At 39.6% G+C, this 15,183-nt stretch overlaps 1 protein-coding gene across 15 annotated transcripts in view; it reads right to left on the bottom strand.

Moving 5' to 3' along the window:
* KMT2C (lysine methyltransferase 2C) overlaps positions 1 to 15,183 on the bottom strand; it is a 188,627-nt gene that overhangs the window by 124,392 nt on the left and 49,052 nt on the right. For all 15 annotated transcript variants that reach the window (XM_056485255.1, XM_056485264.1, XM_056485259.1 and 12 more), the window contains one exon: positions 4,330 to 4,468. In XM_056485255.1, coding sequence (XP_056341230.1) covers positions 4,330 to 4,468 — 139 coding nt within the window. The remainder of the gene's footprint in view (positions 1 to 4,329; positions 4,469 to 15,183) is intronic.

The following is a 15,183-nucleotide window of genomic DNA, read 5'->3' as shown; positions in this document are numbered from 1 at the left end:
CAAAGAAGAGACTGGAAGGGACTGTTTAGGGAAGATATGGAGTTTTTATTACTGGAAGATTTAAGAGCAGTTTATGTAAGCTTGTGTCAGGAATGACAGCTGTAGATAACTGCCTTGGAAAAGGGGGTGAACTAGATGAATTCCAAAGGTCCCTTCCTGCCCTATAAAGCCAAGGCAAAGCTGCTTTAACAATGATTCGTCACAGAATTCTTCTTGAGACCATTTCCCTAATAATGCATGAACAAACAGGATGGAAAACCAGTAAATATTTAACTTTTTTCTCATTTTTCAGTGTGTGGTCTTAGTCTTTAATTATGCCCTGCTAGCCAAATCAGTAATTTCACTCTGGGTTAGACTGGTCATTAATATAATGCTGAAGTAGTACTTCACTTTGGAAGACAAAGGAATGCTATGTCCCCATTCCAGATGTAAATCACTGGCTTCAGAGGAATATCCCATAAATGCTTATATGGATCTAGAGCTGGAAATGTAAAGGTAAAACTCTGCAATGACTTCAAATGCCTTGTGTCGTGCGTAACGTCCATTCTCTGCAGAAACAATTCCTGGAGAAAAACATTCACACAAAACTACAAACTGTATCACAGTACATGTTCATGAAAAGAAATAATCAGTTTCAAAACTAATCTTAATACTGGTATCTCCTCAAAACATGTGCTTGACATTACAACTTTACAATAAATTTTTAAACATATTTTAGTATTAAATCTTTTAGCTAACTTCCTCCTGCCTAGAGATCTAGCTTTTCCTTCCATCACTGCAGCATTATTCTGTCCAGACCGTCTACTTTCTGCCCCTCCACAATTTCTTTTTCCACTGTTGCTCTGAGTGTTACAAATTTTGTAATGTGCTTCAAGATTATTAAAAAAAAAACCAAACAGAGATAAAGAAGATCACTGCTACTTTTTCACTATTTTCATTGTTCACACAATCTACAGATGTTCACCAACTGCTTCTTTTGACAGAATAAAGCACCGAAGCTCTCCATCCTTACACTCCAGATTTCATCTTAGCAGCAGCAGCAACAAAATAACAGGGAATGGCGCAATTGGTCTGGAATGAAAATTACGTGCTTTGTCCAATTACAAGTGAAGCAAGAAAGCAGGAAGGTGTCTTGCCAGTTTTTGGGGGCTTTCTTTGTAGTTTTAGCAACAATCTCACAAGAGCAGATATTTAAGCGGGCCAAAGTACCAAAATCAAAAAGAACTGTGTGAAAACCTCAGCTTCTACTTATTTAAGAATGTTCTGTCTTCATGATTATGGCAAAAGCACCAAAAACATGCAATTAACGCGATTCACAGTCTCCGAGAGCAGACAGAAAGTAAAATGAATCAAAAGGTGTTTTGTTCTTGTATGAAATTGTGTTTCTAGGCCATTCTCGTCAGCTTTTAATGCCCGGGGTTGCCAATGTGGGAAACAGAGGAGAAGGTGGAAGTGGGCTCTGCTCTGAGTCGCAGCCGGCTCCTGGCTCCCTGCCTCCCCCAAGGGCTGCACTTCCCCTGCTCTCTGCAGGCAGCACTAACCAAGGCAGCAGATTCCTTTGGAAGAAGCTGGATTCCACTCAGCCATAAGTCCCAGGCTGACAGAAGCTTCTCACAAGGCTTATAAAAAGAAAAAAAGACAACAACCAAAAGGAAAAGGCTCCAAAACCCATGACGCTCGTGATATATAGGAGCTGGCAGTGTTACTCCTGCCACTGCCAGGCTTGGGAGTTTATCTCTGCTTGATGTTATTGCCCCTCCCCACATGTGGTCAATAATTCACTCACTCCTTTCAAGCACACGCCTCATCTCCTTTCAGCTTCCCTCCCCCAGTATGGCTCAGACTCTCTTTATTCTAATGGGGTTTTAACACATTGCTTTCTTAGCGCTAATCCCAAATCTGTTATTTAATTCCATGCCCCAGTCCCACTTGCTGCCAGTAGTTTCCCATACCCCACCTCAGGAAGGCTCCAATATTTACCAGCTCTCTCACTCTTCTCTTGAATGTTTTTATTTAGCCACAGTCTCAGGAAGGTTCCAGAGAAAAACACCACACAAGCCAAGCTCAGGCTGATCTCTCAGCTACTGAAATCTCCATCCTAGTTTTGACATGTCCAACTATGTTAAAATCATTGTTTTTCAGTAGAAAATTATTTAATTTTTTCATGGAAAAGACTTTATTTTATGTCCTGTGCTTCTTTAATTCCTTTACCTTCACTACCAAAGACAGAAACACAAAATTGTCTAAACTCTGAAAAAAGCAATGCGAAAGTAGCTCCACCTACACCTATACCTACTTCTCATGGAGGCTTGGATTCTTTTCTGTCTTCTAGGCAACTTCTGCTCTGTCTGTTAATCATATATTCTCATAATTCTCCTATGTCTCACATACCTAAAGCTATTTTTAAATATACAAACCCTTCCATTTTATTAGAAAGTGGAAGTTACTTACATTATAAAACAGAAAAGCTTACCAAGAAAGAGATGAAGCTGATGAGTATGAATTATTTGGAAATCAGCTTTAGAACTACTTCCCCCCAAGTTACAGTGTTAAGGCACAGTGGAGTCACACTTTATCCTAAATCTTGATACATTTCCTCCAATCATTACACAACCATCAGCAGTGTCTGTTATTTCACACACTGTATCTTCTCCTAAGAAAACAGTCAAGCCCCCAGAATCCAGTCCTCCAACCCCTGCGCGACACAATGTCAATGGCGCAGACAATGACACAAACAATCTAAAGTTACAGATCAGATGAGGCTTTTTCAAGACTCACTTCCACAGAAACCCTGTCTTATGGGGTTTTTCCCCTGTTAGGACATGAATGACTTCTGCAACTAACCTCCATTGTGCATTTAAGTCTGAAATCAAAATTACCTGGGGTCAGAGAAATCCTGATTCCCAATTAACAGTTTCAGATCTCCGCAATACATTTCTTTCCAGAATGTCAGAGTCTGATCACTATTACTGTAATTAAAAATTAATAGTATTCAGCTTTTTAATGCTTTGATCAGTCAAAGCCATGAGCACATAATAGCCATTCCATCCTGACTGATCAAAGTCAACACTTTCAGTTGGAAGGAAGAGTAAGTTGAGGGCAAATAAGGGCTGGCTCAGAACCAGGCCAAAGTTTTTTCAGAAGACTAGCTTGTTTCAGTTGACTAGCTTGTTTCAGTTGACTAGCTTGTAAGAAACAAGTCTATGGCTACAGAAAGTGCTGTAATCAAGTATTCATGATAACAGCAAAAAAGTAACCTTGAGAAGAACAGAGAGCAGATGAAACAGCACTAAAATTTTTGCAAATGATCCAAACCAGGGTCAAACAATGAAGCAAAGCAGCTGCTCAGTTCAAGTTGCTCTACATATTTAGTGCAATTTAATCTCAGCCTTGGAAAATTCCATCAAGAACAGAAATTTTTACGTATTTCACTCAGGTATACGCATAAGAACTATTTAACTGAATTTTCTGTAAGAAGGAAAGTAGCTCTCAATCTAAGAAGTTTGTGAGCATGTAAAACATGAAAATTATGTATGCATCAAGTAGATTAAGTAATTTTTTGTGCATGGAAAATATGCTCTATGTTGGATTAGGAGAAAGAAACATGATTACGATAGTTCTCTCCAAGTCTGTCAAAATATAATTACACCTGTAACTGTCTGGTAGCTGGTAATAGCACCTTCTGCAGCAGGAGAGACCTGCTACTGGGTTAGAAACTGTTATCAGAGATTCACCAGAGAAGCTCTGCTAGAATTGCCTGACACCATTTCAACAGCGAACACAGACAGCGTGTTCTAGTTTCCCTCCTATAACATAATTATTACTTTCACTGCTTTTAGGCTAATTTGTATTAATAAAAAGTTAAAAAAACACAAACATTATTTTCTCTGTTATAAATTCCAAAACAAGGAAGAGCACAATAGATACGACAAGAGATTTAGTTTACTTTGTTCCTGAAAATGCACTCATACAAGCTGAAACATCAAAAAAAAGAACTTTCTATAAATTTGCTAATACACCATTTCCTACACAGCAGGAAAGCTTCAGTAATCACATTTTATCTGCTATCACTTATGCCTCCTTTAATTTACCCAGCTAACATGCTGTAACTGAAGGGTTTCCCAGAGCAGTGTGAGGACAGCACTCACGGAACGCGCTCCTCACCTTGATCTCCCCGTACGCCAATTAAGGCACCAGTGCCAGGCACTTCAAAGCTGCAGCAGCAGCAAGTCCCAGCCCTGTGCCCCGAGCACTCTGCACCCCAGAACCCCAATCCCAGCCCCAGCCCTGCCCTGACTCAGCAGCCGCCTCCTCCTCGCTCTCTCTCACCTGGTTTTGGCTTCCACCCCCACGGAGGCGGTGGAGCTCACAGACTCCTCGGACACGGAGTGCTGAAGGACTGGTGTTAGCTGCTTGGTGCTCTCCACTTCTGTCTGGGCATCCTCTTCTGCTGACTGCTCTTTGACTTCTGGGGAAAATATGAAAAAAAAAAAAAAATTAATGTTTTATCTGCATCTGGAAGCTTTCCCTTGTGCTGCAAACATTCCTTTTATTTATAGACAGGTTAGCCCACATAAATATCTTCTGCCATGCAATAAATTAAAAGCATAAGAAGTCACCACATCTAACTAAAACATGAAACTGGATGCTTACAACATTATTTCCATAACACAAAATACCATTGTGAACTAAAGCTGTTAAAATAGCAATGAGGAACAGGGCAAAGGGACAGCTCTTCAGTGACAAACTTCATACCAGGCTGGAATTTTAGATATTTCCATTCTCCCCACATCTCTCATGCACCTGCTGTGTCAACCCTCAGCAAACATCACTCTGAACATGCTAATCTGGGGCATATCAAACCTTTTTTCCTTCCCTATTACCTTTAACTTTGTTCAATTCCCTGCACAAATTCCTGGTTACACTAACTATGCTGGCACAGGGTTGAGGAGGCGAAGGAATGAAGGACATGGTTTATGCCAGCTGAAACTTCATTCTGAACTGAATGAACATAACCAATTTTTTAGCATGCTTTCACATTATCTGAGTTGTTAGACAGAAAAATATATACATCTACAGCTGACAATGCTAGATTTGACTAGAAAGTTTGGTTTTGCTCTGAAACACAAAATGTGAAATTGCCACTGTCTGTGCAACTTTAAATTCTCTTCCCATTCATTTCCCTCTTTGCTTGGAATGAGTCAGGGATTTGTCAGAAGGACATGGCAAAGTGCTGTTCCAAGTGCATCAGAATGCACAAGAACAAGGTTCAAGGCTGTACAGCAACAGAATTTGGTGTTTCTACACTCCCCTGTACTTTGATTTTGAAACCCAAGCATCATAAAAAGCAGAGGACTCTGACAGATGTGCTCTGGCATATCCAGCTTAGATACAAGTGCTTCATCCTGCCTGTGTCCATGGCTTCTAGATCTGTCTCACAGCAGTGCCAGAGGAAGACTCCCTTCAAAATTCCCAGTGAACGTGGGTTTGAGCTCAGAGGCCAGTATATACAGCTCTTGCAAAGAAGTTCAGTTAGAGTAAAGGAGCAGATTATTTAGAAAACTGCAGCAGAAGATACACTCACATAATTTAAAAAATTAATGTGCAACATGTCAAAATATAATTAAATATTGCAAAGGAGAAATGACAAGTGGAGATATGAAAGGGCAGAAGAATCTGCAACATGGGTGGGCACGCATGAAAAGCCTGCTACAAGCTTTAATCTTCTAAATAAAACCAAGAAGAGAGAGGAAAATTCTCAGAACATAACTGTGCAGCTTGGTCTGAAATACTGAAATACTGAAATCATATGCCTGCCACAGCACAAGGAAAATGGGAAATCTGTCTTGTTTCATGCACAGAGATTGAAGTAAGATTTTTCTTTAACCTAAACTGAACTCATTTAGGAAGACAATATATAAAATTTTAAATCCTCACTGAACACCTCTAAACCATACTGAAGTGAAACACAACATTAAGGGGAAAACAAAATTCCTGTTCATGACTGGGTGTTCCAAGTATTTATCTGAGCTGGTGTAAATTGAAACTGCTACTCCTATTTCAGTTAAACTACTCAGTAGCATACATATGAAATGCTTTTTGGACATCTGAAACATCCAAAAGTAACTATCTGTCCAAAATCCAAATGGCTTGTTTTAAACTGCTTTCACCAACCTATTCTGAAAAAACTTGCTGGATGATGATTTGACACTAAATAAATATCCTCTTGGGAATACATCCCCTGCAATAGTAAATGTCTGTGTACAGAAAACAAAACAAAATAAACCCAAACCCCACACCCTCAGCTTTTGGCACATCTGAACAAACATCCCTGGATGTTTCCTGGATGAAGATTCCTGAAACAGGCAGTGTCCAGCGGAGCCATTCACAAGGGTCTTCGGTGCGTTTCCAAGTATGCTGGATCCAAAGGACAATCTTGTGCCAGTAACTCCCAAATTTCTAAATGCAACCTCAATGAAGAGAGCAAAAGATAAACACCTAGAAGCCAGGCAGACGCCAAAGCACTCAGAACAAAACCCAAACCAGCCTGGGACAGCCACGCCTGGAGTGTTTCAGGAAGACCACCGGAAACCCCAGCCTTGCTCTGATCCATCTTGGCCACTTTCTTTAACCTAGTTAAACTGTGCAAAAGGAACTCTGTCTTTATTGTGTGCCTGCTGAAACTTTCAATCAAGTGAAGGAAAAAAGCCATTTATTCTCTGCCAGCTTGCATCTCATTACCACTGCTGGGCATACTGGGAAGGCGAAGTTCAGGGACACTCACGCTCACTCCCAGGAACTCTGGACTGTGTGAGAAGACACAGATTGTTTCACTACACATGACAACTATATGAGCTTACATCCTTATGGTGCATTTCCCCCCTGCTGTTTGCTTCTCCAGAGAAGGAGGGACCCAAATTATACTAAATGAGACAAACAACATCTCAGTTGCTGTCTCTGCAATAAAGCAAACTGTGCCTCAATATGCTGTTGGAACTCTGAAAACACAGTGCTCACTAAACAGCATGAAAGTAGTGTTACTTGTGAAAAAAACTTTGTGAAAGTTTTCCTGAAGAAGACTAAGCACTGCATTTCATCAGTCAAATTCCTAGGAGATGGATCCCAGCACTGGCCTGGCAAGGGGACACCTCAGATACACCTAAGAGATGTTTGTGGAAGCACCTGGCACAGGATGTTTAATGAACATCATCAGATTTGGTTATGGCATTCTACTTTGAAACTACTTGGAATGAAGATCCATGGATGATTAATAAATGGGAAGCTCATTTGCAGATTGACATACAAAGCTTTATTTTGCATCCTCTTTTCATGATTGTTGCTGGCACAATGAAGGTCTTGCCTATGTACAGTGAGTTAGCAGGGAGAATGAGATTTAAAAACCCTAACTGTACAATTCCCTAGTGTCTCTAGGTTATTTTTAATGCCATTATCCTTGATGAAAACTTTAGGAAAATACTAGGAACCACTGCACTTAATTTTTTTTATTATTTGAATACAATTATATTCATAGTTCCTTCTCACCCGGCTGCTAAAGATAGAAAAGCATTTTTTCTTATTAAATTCCCCAAAAGTACAAGGACTAAAGTTCCTGTCCATATGGACCATCAAAAGGCTTAAGACTTCCACACACACTTTACAACTTGGGTAACTCACAGAATCACATCTGGTTGAGGTTGGAAGGCAGCCCAGAGCCACCTTGTCTAAGCCCTTGCTCAAGCAGGACCACCAGAGCCAGCTGCTCAGATGGTTTTTGAGCATCTCCAAGGATGGAAATATGAAGTAAGATGGAAAAATTTAAATTGGTTAACACTGACAGGGGACAGATATGCACGGAAGTCACTGGGACTGGTAAGATTTACAGCATGTATATTAATTTTCTCTTTTAATTAACACTTCCATCACATTTCTTTCAGTAACACATATACAGTGGTGAAAAGACAATACTTAGCTTTTACATTATTCAAGTTGTAATTTGGACTTTTTCAAATGAGGAGAAAAAACACTTTACAGAGGATCAAAGATTTTTTCTCTTATTATTTTTATTCCCCCTTACAGAGCAGAATGCAAAGAACACTCAAAAGAAAATAACAAACAGAACACAGCACCCCCAGTTGATTATTTAGACTACCCACCTTCCTACCAGTAGCTGGTCTCCTTATTTACATGTCCTATGTAGAGATTTACAACACTGAGTAGTAATTGTGTTGATAATTTCCTGTTTTCCTGCTCTATCTCCAGACCCCTTGGAAACCTCTCCCCATGTGAGACACACAGACTCACCAGGGAATCCCTGTTTTTTGTAACCCACCTGTGGCAGGGTTTGTGGAAAGCAGGAGTTTGGGGATGGCTGGGATTTTATTACACGATCACAGCTTTCTTTTGGGATGTTATGGAGCAACATCAATTTAAGATCTAAAATGTTCTTTTGTTACAAACAATTATTTTCTGTTTTCTGGCAATCACAAGGCCCTATTCTACAAGCTATTTGGGTAAAAATAAAGCAGAATAAGGGGATGTATGTGTGGACTCTGCTGTGGCAATCAAGCAAAGGACAGACAGCATATCCAAAAGGTTTTCTTTTAAATACTCAGAAATTACCTGTCAAGTCAAAACCTAAAAATATCGTATTAGTTCTACTAGAAAAAAAATCTTTAAAGTATTATAATATTCATTACAAAGGGACACTTAAAAATACCCAAACAAAACCCAAAGAGCTGTCATAAACATAAAATTAATATTCTACTACTAAATTAGTATTTAGATGCAGCAGGCTGACTGTTTAACCACTTTATTGTCAGACCTACTGATTAGGCAGACAATGAAGCACACATTATGAGCTTCCAAAACTTTCACTAAGAACAGAAAGCACTGCAGTTTGGAAAATTCCAAGATCACCAAACACAGGAGGGGCATCCCAGAGGTCACAACTGTTGCCTACCAAGATGTTCTGTGAGAGGGAGTAAGGAGCTTTTGAAGGCAGACACAGCTATTTTTGCACAAGAAGGGTAGTGCTGTGTCAGGAAACAGCCAATGGGACCAGGTGCTTTACAGAGCCCCACAGGGGTCTGCAGAACTACAAACAACACCAAATTGCTCCAGTACTTTTGAGACATAAGAACAACGCCAGTGTAGCAACAGTATGAAAAGAAACCTTAAAAAAGGAATGCAAACTATGAATTAAAAATGCCTACCTGTCCTGCTTTTGGCAAGCATAGTTAATTTTCATTTTAGTACTGGGTACAGTGCTGTGTTTCAGATTTCAGATGAGATTTAATTTTGGTAAAACACTGATGTTTTAGTTATTGCTAAACAGTGCTTACTCAAAAGCAAGGACTCCCATGCTCTGCTAGCAAACAGATGCAAAAAAGGAGGTGGGAGAGAGCATGGCCAGGACAGCTGATCCCAACTGGCCAGAGGGAAACTCCACACTATGCAACACCATGCCCAGTAGATCACAGGATGGTCTGAGTTGAAAGGGACCTTAAAGATCATCCAGCTCCAACCTCCTGCCATGGGCAGCAACAGAGCCAGGTTGCAAAGAGCCCCATCCAACTCATCCTTGAATATTTAGGGAGATGGGGCAGCCACTGCTTCTCTGGTAAACCTGTGCCAGGGGCTCACCACTGTTCTAATCTCAACCCAGGAGTTTTACCTTTTTCCAATTCTCCTCCCTGTCCCAGTGGACACCTGCGTGGTACTCAGCAGACAACTGGGATAAACCATGACACTATCCAGCACTATAATTACCAAGTTTCACTCACTGTCCCAGTTTAGAAACAAAACAAGTTTCCACTGCTCAGAGTTCACAATTCTCTTACTGCTCTGGACACAATTTGATAGCAAGATCACCTTTCCTGTCAGTGTCTGAGGAAGTCATGTGCAGAGATCTCTTAGGCACAGAAATCTTTAACAATAATCTGAAAGAGGGTCGTTTTAAATTACTGTTCTACAAGAATTCTTCCTATGAGAGTGGTGAGACCCTGGCACAGGTTGTCCAGAGAAGCTGTGGATGCCCCACCCCTGGAAGTGCTCAAGGCCAGGTTGGGTGGGGCTTTGAGAAACGTAGTATAAGGACCCCTGTCCACGGCAGGGGGGTTGGAATTGGATGATCTTTAAGGTCCTTTTCAATCCAAACTATTCTATAATTCCCCTATTTACTTACTGCAATAGGTGTTAGATGGAGACGAGAAGAAAACCTGCAGTTATTCTTGTTCTGTACATTCCACTGTATATTTTGATACTTGTCATTCAAATGAGCTCTTAACTGCTCTTAACTGTTAAATACATTTCATACAAAAAATAACTGGAAATTTTGTATTAGTTATAAAATAAAAACAAGATTCTCAATGCAGGACCATTTAAACTGTAATTTTGGTCACCTGAAGAACATGAAACCATATTATGGATAACCGTAACATGGAACCTCCATGACTGAGGAACTTCTTAAGCTAGAAGTGGTATTCAACAGCACTCATCTGATTATTTTTCCACTAAACTGTTTAGGACTTTTTGAAGTTATTGTCAAGTTATTCATGTCCAAAGCATCCAGGAACAATGAATTCTGTAACTGCTGTAGATGCTGAGTGCAAATGCACCTGCCCTTGTACTTCTTGAACATGACCTGATGTCCCCTAATTTTTGTGCTGCACAACAAAAAGAATCACAATGCCCTGTCCATTTTCTCCATACCACTCATGATCTTTCAGACCCTATTACATCCGTCCTCAGTGAAATCACTCCAGATTGAAGCTTTACCTTAACTGATCCCCACACAGATAATATTACTTACTTCTTGTCATACTTGTTGGCCTTTCCTATACTTTCCCAATTACAGCTCATACTTTTGGAGAAGGGAAAGCAGAACTGCACGTGGCATTTAACATGCCAAGGATTTATAAAGCAACAGTAAAAAGAGAAATAAACCCTTCGCTGACGCTTTATTCTGCTTACTCCTTTGCAAGTAATTCCTAGAATTTCTTTTTCTCTTTGACTTATGAAAGCTTCTGCAATTCTCAGAAGAACTGAAGCACCACTTGCTCAAGTAGCAAAAGCTATGTGAGAGTAATTTTTGTTTATATAAAAGCAGGATGGTAATTTTGCCCTGCATGTTCTTTTACATGAACTACTACTGAACTAAGGTCACTTAATTTTCTAATTTAATTTAATTTAATTGGTCACTCTTCAATGCCTTGCAAATGAGTACTTCTTTTATTATCCTAAGTAAGTTCATTTTACCCACTACGTACTTGCCTTTGAACTTGAACCAGGAAAGGGCTACCAAGGTAGGTGTTTGTGGGACTCCAACACCAACCTGGTTTGTACTGTGATTTTAATTCATCAACAATGAATTTCTCTTCTATTTCTTTTACCAAACTGAAGAGCCAGCTTCAACACAGCATTAATGTAATAAAAATTAAGACAGGTCTACAGAATCAGCAAGTGGTTCCTGTTCATGGCAGTAGAGATGGAACGAGACTATCTCTGAGATTCCTTCCAACCCAGACCCTTCTGTGACTCTATGAACTAAAACACACAGAGCAACCCTTTTCCCAGTGAGGAGAAGAGATTATAGCACACAAAGCACATGCAACTATCTCCATGTATTTGACTGGTAATGGCCATGCAGATCTTCCATCACATCACTCATGATACAGCAGGAGAGTTAAACATTAATGCAATGGAGAAGTGGAAAATTCTAGGTCTTTGAAAACTTTAAAAACCTGTTGGATAGATTATGTTTAACAAAGCATAGCTTGATACCAAAAGTGCAAAACCACTATTGAATAAATAAGCAAAACCAAAAAGAAGTTGGATTTCAGGAATAACTTCCAGAATGAAAAATTCAGTGAGGTTAAAATTCATTTGGAAGTAGCAGATTCCACCAGCTCTCAAAACACCTGAGACAGAGATATTGGTCAGAAGGCAAAAAAATCTGATTTTTCTACATGGCCCATTTTAAGCGTGCATGATGATAAATGGTATTATTGAGTAAGCCTGTAATGGTTTAAATGCAAATATCAACTAACCTCCTCTTTTGTTTGCTTTCCTCATTACAAACAAATTACCAGAATATAAAGCAAAAATAATAAGATACTTATAATAATTACAACAACATGCTTCAGTTCTGCTAATTTTTCCAGTGGCTGAGCAGGTAGGAGTCAGCAGCATAAGAAAGAAGAAATTACTCCTTTTCTAATGAGTACATAGAATATTAGTTGCCTTAAAAATATTTAAGTGCATTTCTAAGCATGTATTTGCCACAATTTAATCTAAAAGCAAGTCCTCAGTGGTGTTAATTCTTCCTTTCATTATCTTTAGAAGGGATGGGTGGTAATGATGAGGTCTAAGTATCTGCCTGGATTTTAAAACTGGATTTTGGTATTAACACACTGCACTGCCAAGAGCTTTTGCCATCGATTCACCCACACCAGGACTTGCCCTCAGGTGTGTTTTTCACTTTTTTTTCACTTTTGCTTCAATGAGAGGCTCTACTCAGTATGATTCATATAATCGCAAAGGAAGCCTGTATTTCCTTTAATAATCAGGATATTGCAGAATTTTCTTTCTCTAGCAAAGTGCTTTCCAGGCTTCAAAGCTGATGAGATTATGAATTAGTCCAAAATTCCCTGGCAACTTCTACATGAATAATTTTCCTCCACTGAGAAGTGTTTGTTTCTGGTTCTTCAGTGCCCAGAGGCAATTGAGGCAGGTCAGAGGAAGCTTCATCTTCAGGAAGTTAATGTGAAGTCCAACCAGAAATCAACTGGCCATGCAATGTCACTGGGTCTGATAAAAATGTTACTAAAAACAATAATGTAGATAAGGAACTACTGGTTGATAAAATCATCCATGTTCTTTTATCTATTATCAACTCTGAAGCCTCTGAACATCATGGGAAGTTAAGGGTCTGGAAGAAAGCACTGCTGTAAGGGTTGGTTGACATGGTATAGATAGTTAACAGAATAAATACCTGATGGATTTACTAATAATTTCTCCCAGATCTGAATCTCAACATTTTTATGGGACATAGGAAGAATTACAGACTCTAGAATGAGTTAGGATATTTCACAAGTGTTCTCAAAAAAAAAAAAAAAAAAAAAAAAAAAAAAATTAGATAATTAACACACAGAATTCAGTTTCAACTTAAATGCAGAGCCAAGAAAATAACAACTACAGAAATTTGCTGAAACCAACAGAAGATGAGGAAAAGAAGCAGAAGCCAACTCTTCATTAGCAGCAAAAAGGCTACCAAACCTACAGAAAGCATACCAGGAGCTACTTAGTGTATTACTCCTTTCTTTGGATTAGCAGTTTTATATTTGCATATATCCCTGTGCATAAAGCCACATGCTTTCCAAAATTTTCTGGTTGTATTTTTTTTGGCCATTAGAAACTTGCTTGTCAGAAGAAAACTCTTCTTATGGAGAGGAGCAGCACAAGAAGATCCAGAGGGGAACACAGTATTCTGCAGCAAACACAATTGTACTGATAACCAGAAAGGTGGAAGGTGTTGACAGCTGGAAGGTCTTGACAGGACCAGAGGCACTAGGGCACAAAGAAAAAGGAGGCTCCCTCTGAACATCAGGATACCCTTTTTTACTGTGAGGGTGCTGAACACTGCTATAGGTTGTCCAGGGCAGGCTGTGGAGCCTCAGTCCTTGGAGATAAAAGCTGTCTGGCCAGCCAGCTCCAGGTGACCCTGCTGGAGCAGGGGTGTGGAGCAGATCATCTCCAGAGGTCCCAGCCATCCTTAAACTTGCTACGATGCCGTGGTGCCAAAATGATGGAAAGGATGAGTAACCACAACATCAGCTGGAGAGAGAAACACCAGAACATCACTGAGGGAACCACAGTGACGAAAAATGAAAGAGCAGACAGCTGGAAAGACCAGTAAAAGCTGAAGAGCAGAGCAGACATTAAGTGAGGAGCCAAAGGACCAGCAAGAGAGACAGGGCTGGTGAGTAAATGAAAGGAGTCTGTCCTGAGATCGACAAGAAGCTGAAAATCTATTGATTCAGTTAAAGTAGTTGTCAACACCCTTTTTTCAGGAAAAAGTTTACTTAGCTCCAAACAGATCTTTTTTTCCAAATTCCAGAACTTCCTTTCTCCAATTCCAAATCCCTCCTCCTCTCTTTCCATCCTTAGGAATTCATCTACACCAAAGGGAACTTGGTACTTGGCAGAGAAGGGACAAGGCTCAGGAACTGCTGCAGTTGGCAGGAGAAGCAGCCATACTGAAGTGATCAGAGCAGCACACAGCTTACCCTGCTCTGCTTCCAACTCTGCCTCGCTTCACATGTGAGATCACAATTTTGGGAAGGGCAGGAACTTGTTTCCCGCACTGCAATTAAAATGACTGTGCCTCAGCATTGCAAAAGAGCCCCTTCGGGAAAAAAATTTGCTTTTTTTTTTTTTTTTTTTTTTTAAATCATTTGTGTCAACATTACAAATGGAAATAATGTTTGGTACTTGCACACTCCTTGCTTTTTCTCCCCATGAAAGATTTGACAGCTACCAAACATTTATTTATCTTAGGTGAGAATGTAGGGGGCATATCCTTTTCCCTCCCTGGGAGAGGAGTTATTGCCCCTCCTGCATTGCTCCCTTCCCTAAAATTCATTATACTGAATAAAAGATTAATAACATGGACTCCTCTCGTTTTATTCAACTTAATTAAATAGAACAGAACAGAAACAACCTCAAAAACCCAAACTCACACAGTAAAAGAATTCCTGATTATTCTCAACATATGACTCAAACAATGGAAAAGAAGTTAGGAACACAAAGACTCAAAATATGTCACAAATCACATGTTAAGATCTTTAGACATTTCAAGTTTTGTAATATTACTATATTGTGTTTTGGTTTCCCAACTACTGCACAAAATTGCTGGCAAGACCACTCTCTGCAAGCAATGAAAACAAAACCCTTTAGTTGAAGCAGAAATTAATAAACTAGTATACAAATATCCTTCATTTTCATTAAAACAGAGTTTTAAACAGAGCAACAAATTGAGATTATTCCTTCTCCCACTCTTTTGTACTAACTCAGGTAAGTGCTTAGAATAAGTTTTAGAGACAGCAGCCTTTTCAGAGAATATGATTAAACCTCTATCAAGTCACATGGTGCTCAACTTTTAAAATACCATAATTGTGATTCTGT

The sequence above is a fragment of the Oenanthe melanoleuca genome, chromosome 2, assembly GCF_029582105.1.
Source record: "Oenanthe melanoleuca isolate GR-GAL-2019-014 chromosome 2, OMel1.0, whole genome shotgun sequence".
NCBI classification, from domain to species: Eukaryota; Metazoa; Chordata; class Aves; order Passeriformes; family Muscicapidae; genus Oenanthe; species Oenanthe melanoleuca.
The sequence above is the reverse complement of the archived record's forward strand: the minus strand, read 5'-3'. Positions and strand labels throughout refer to the sequence as shown.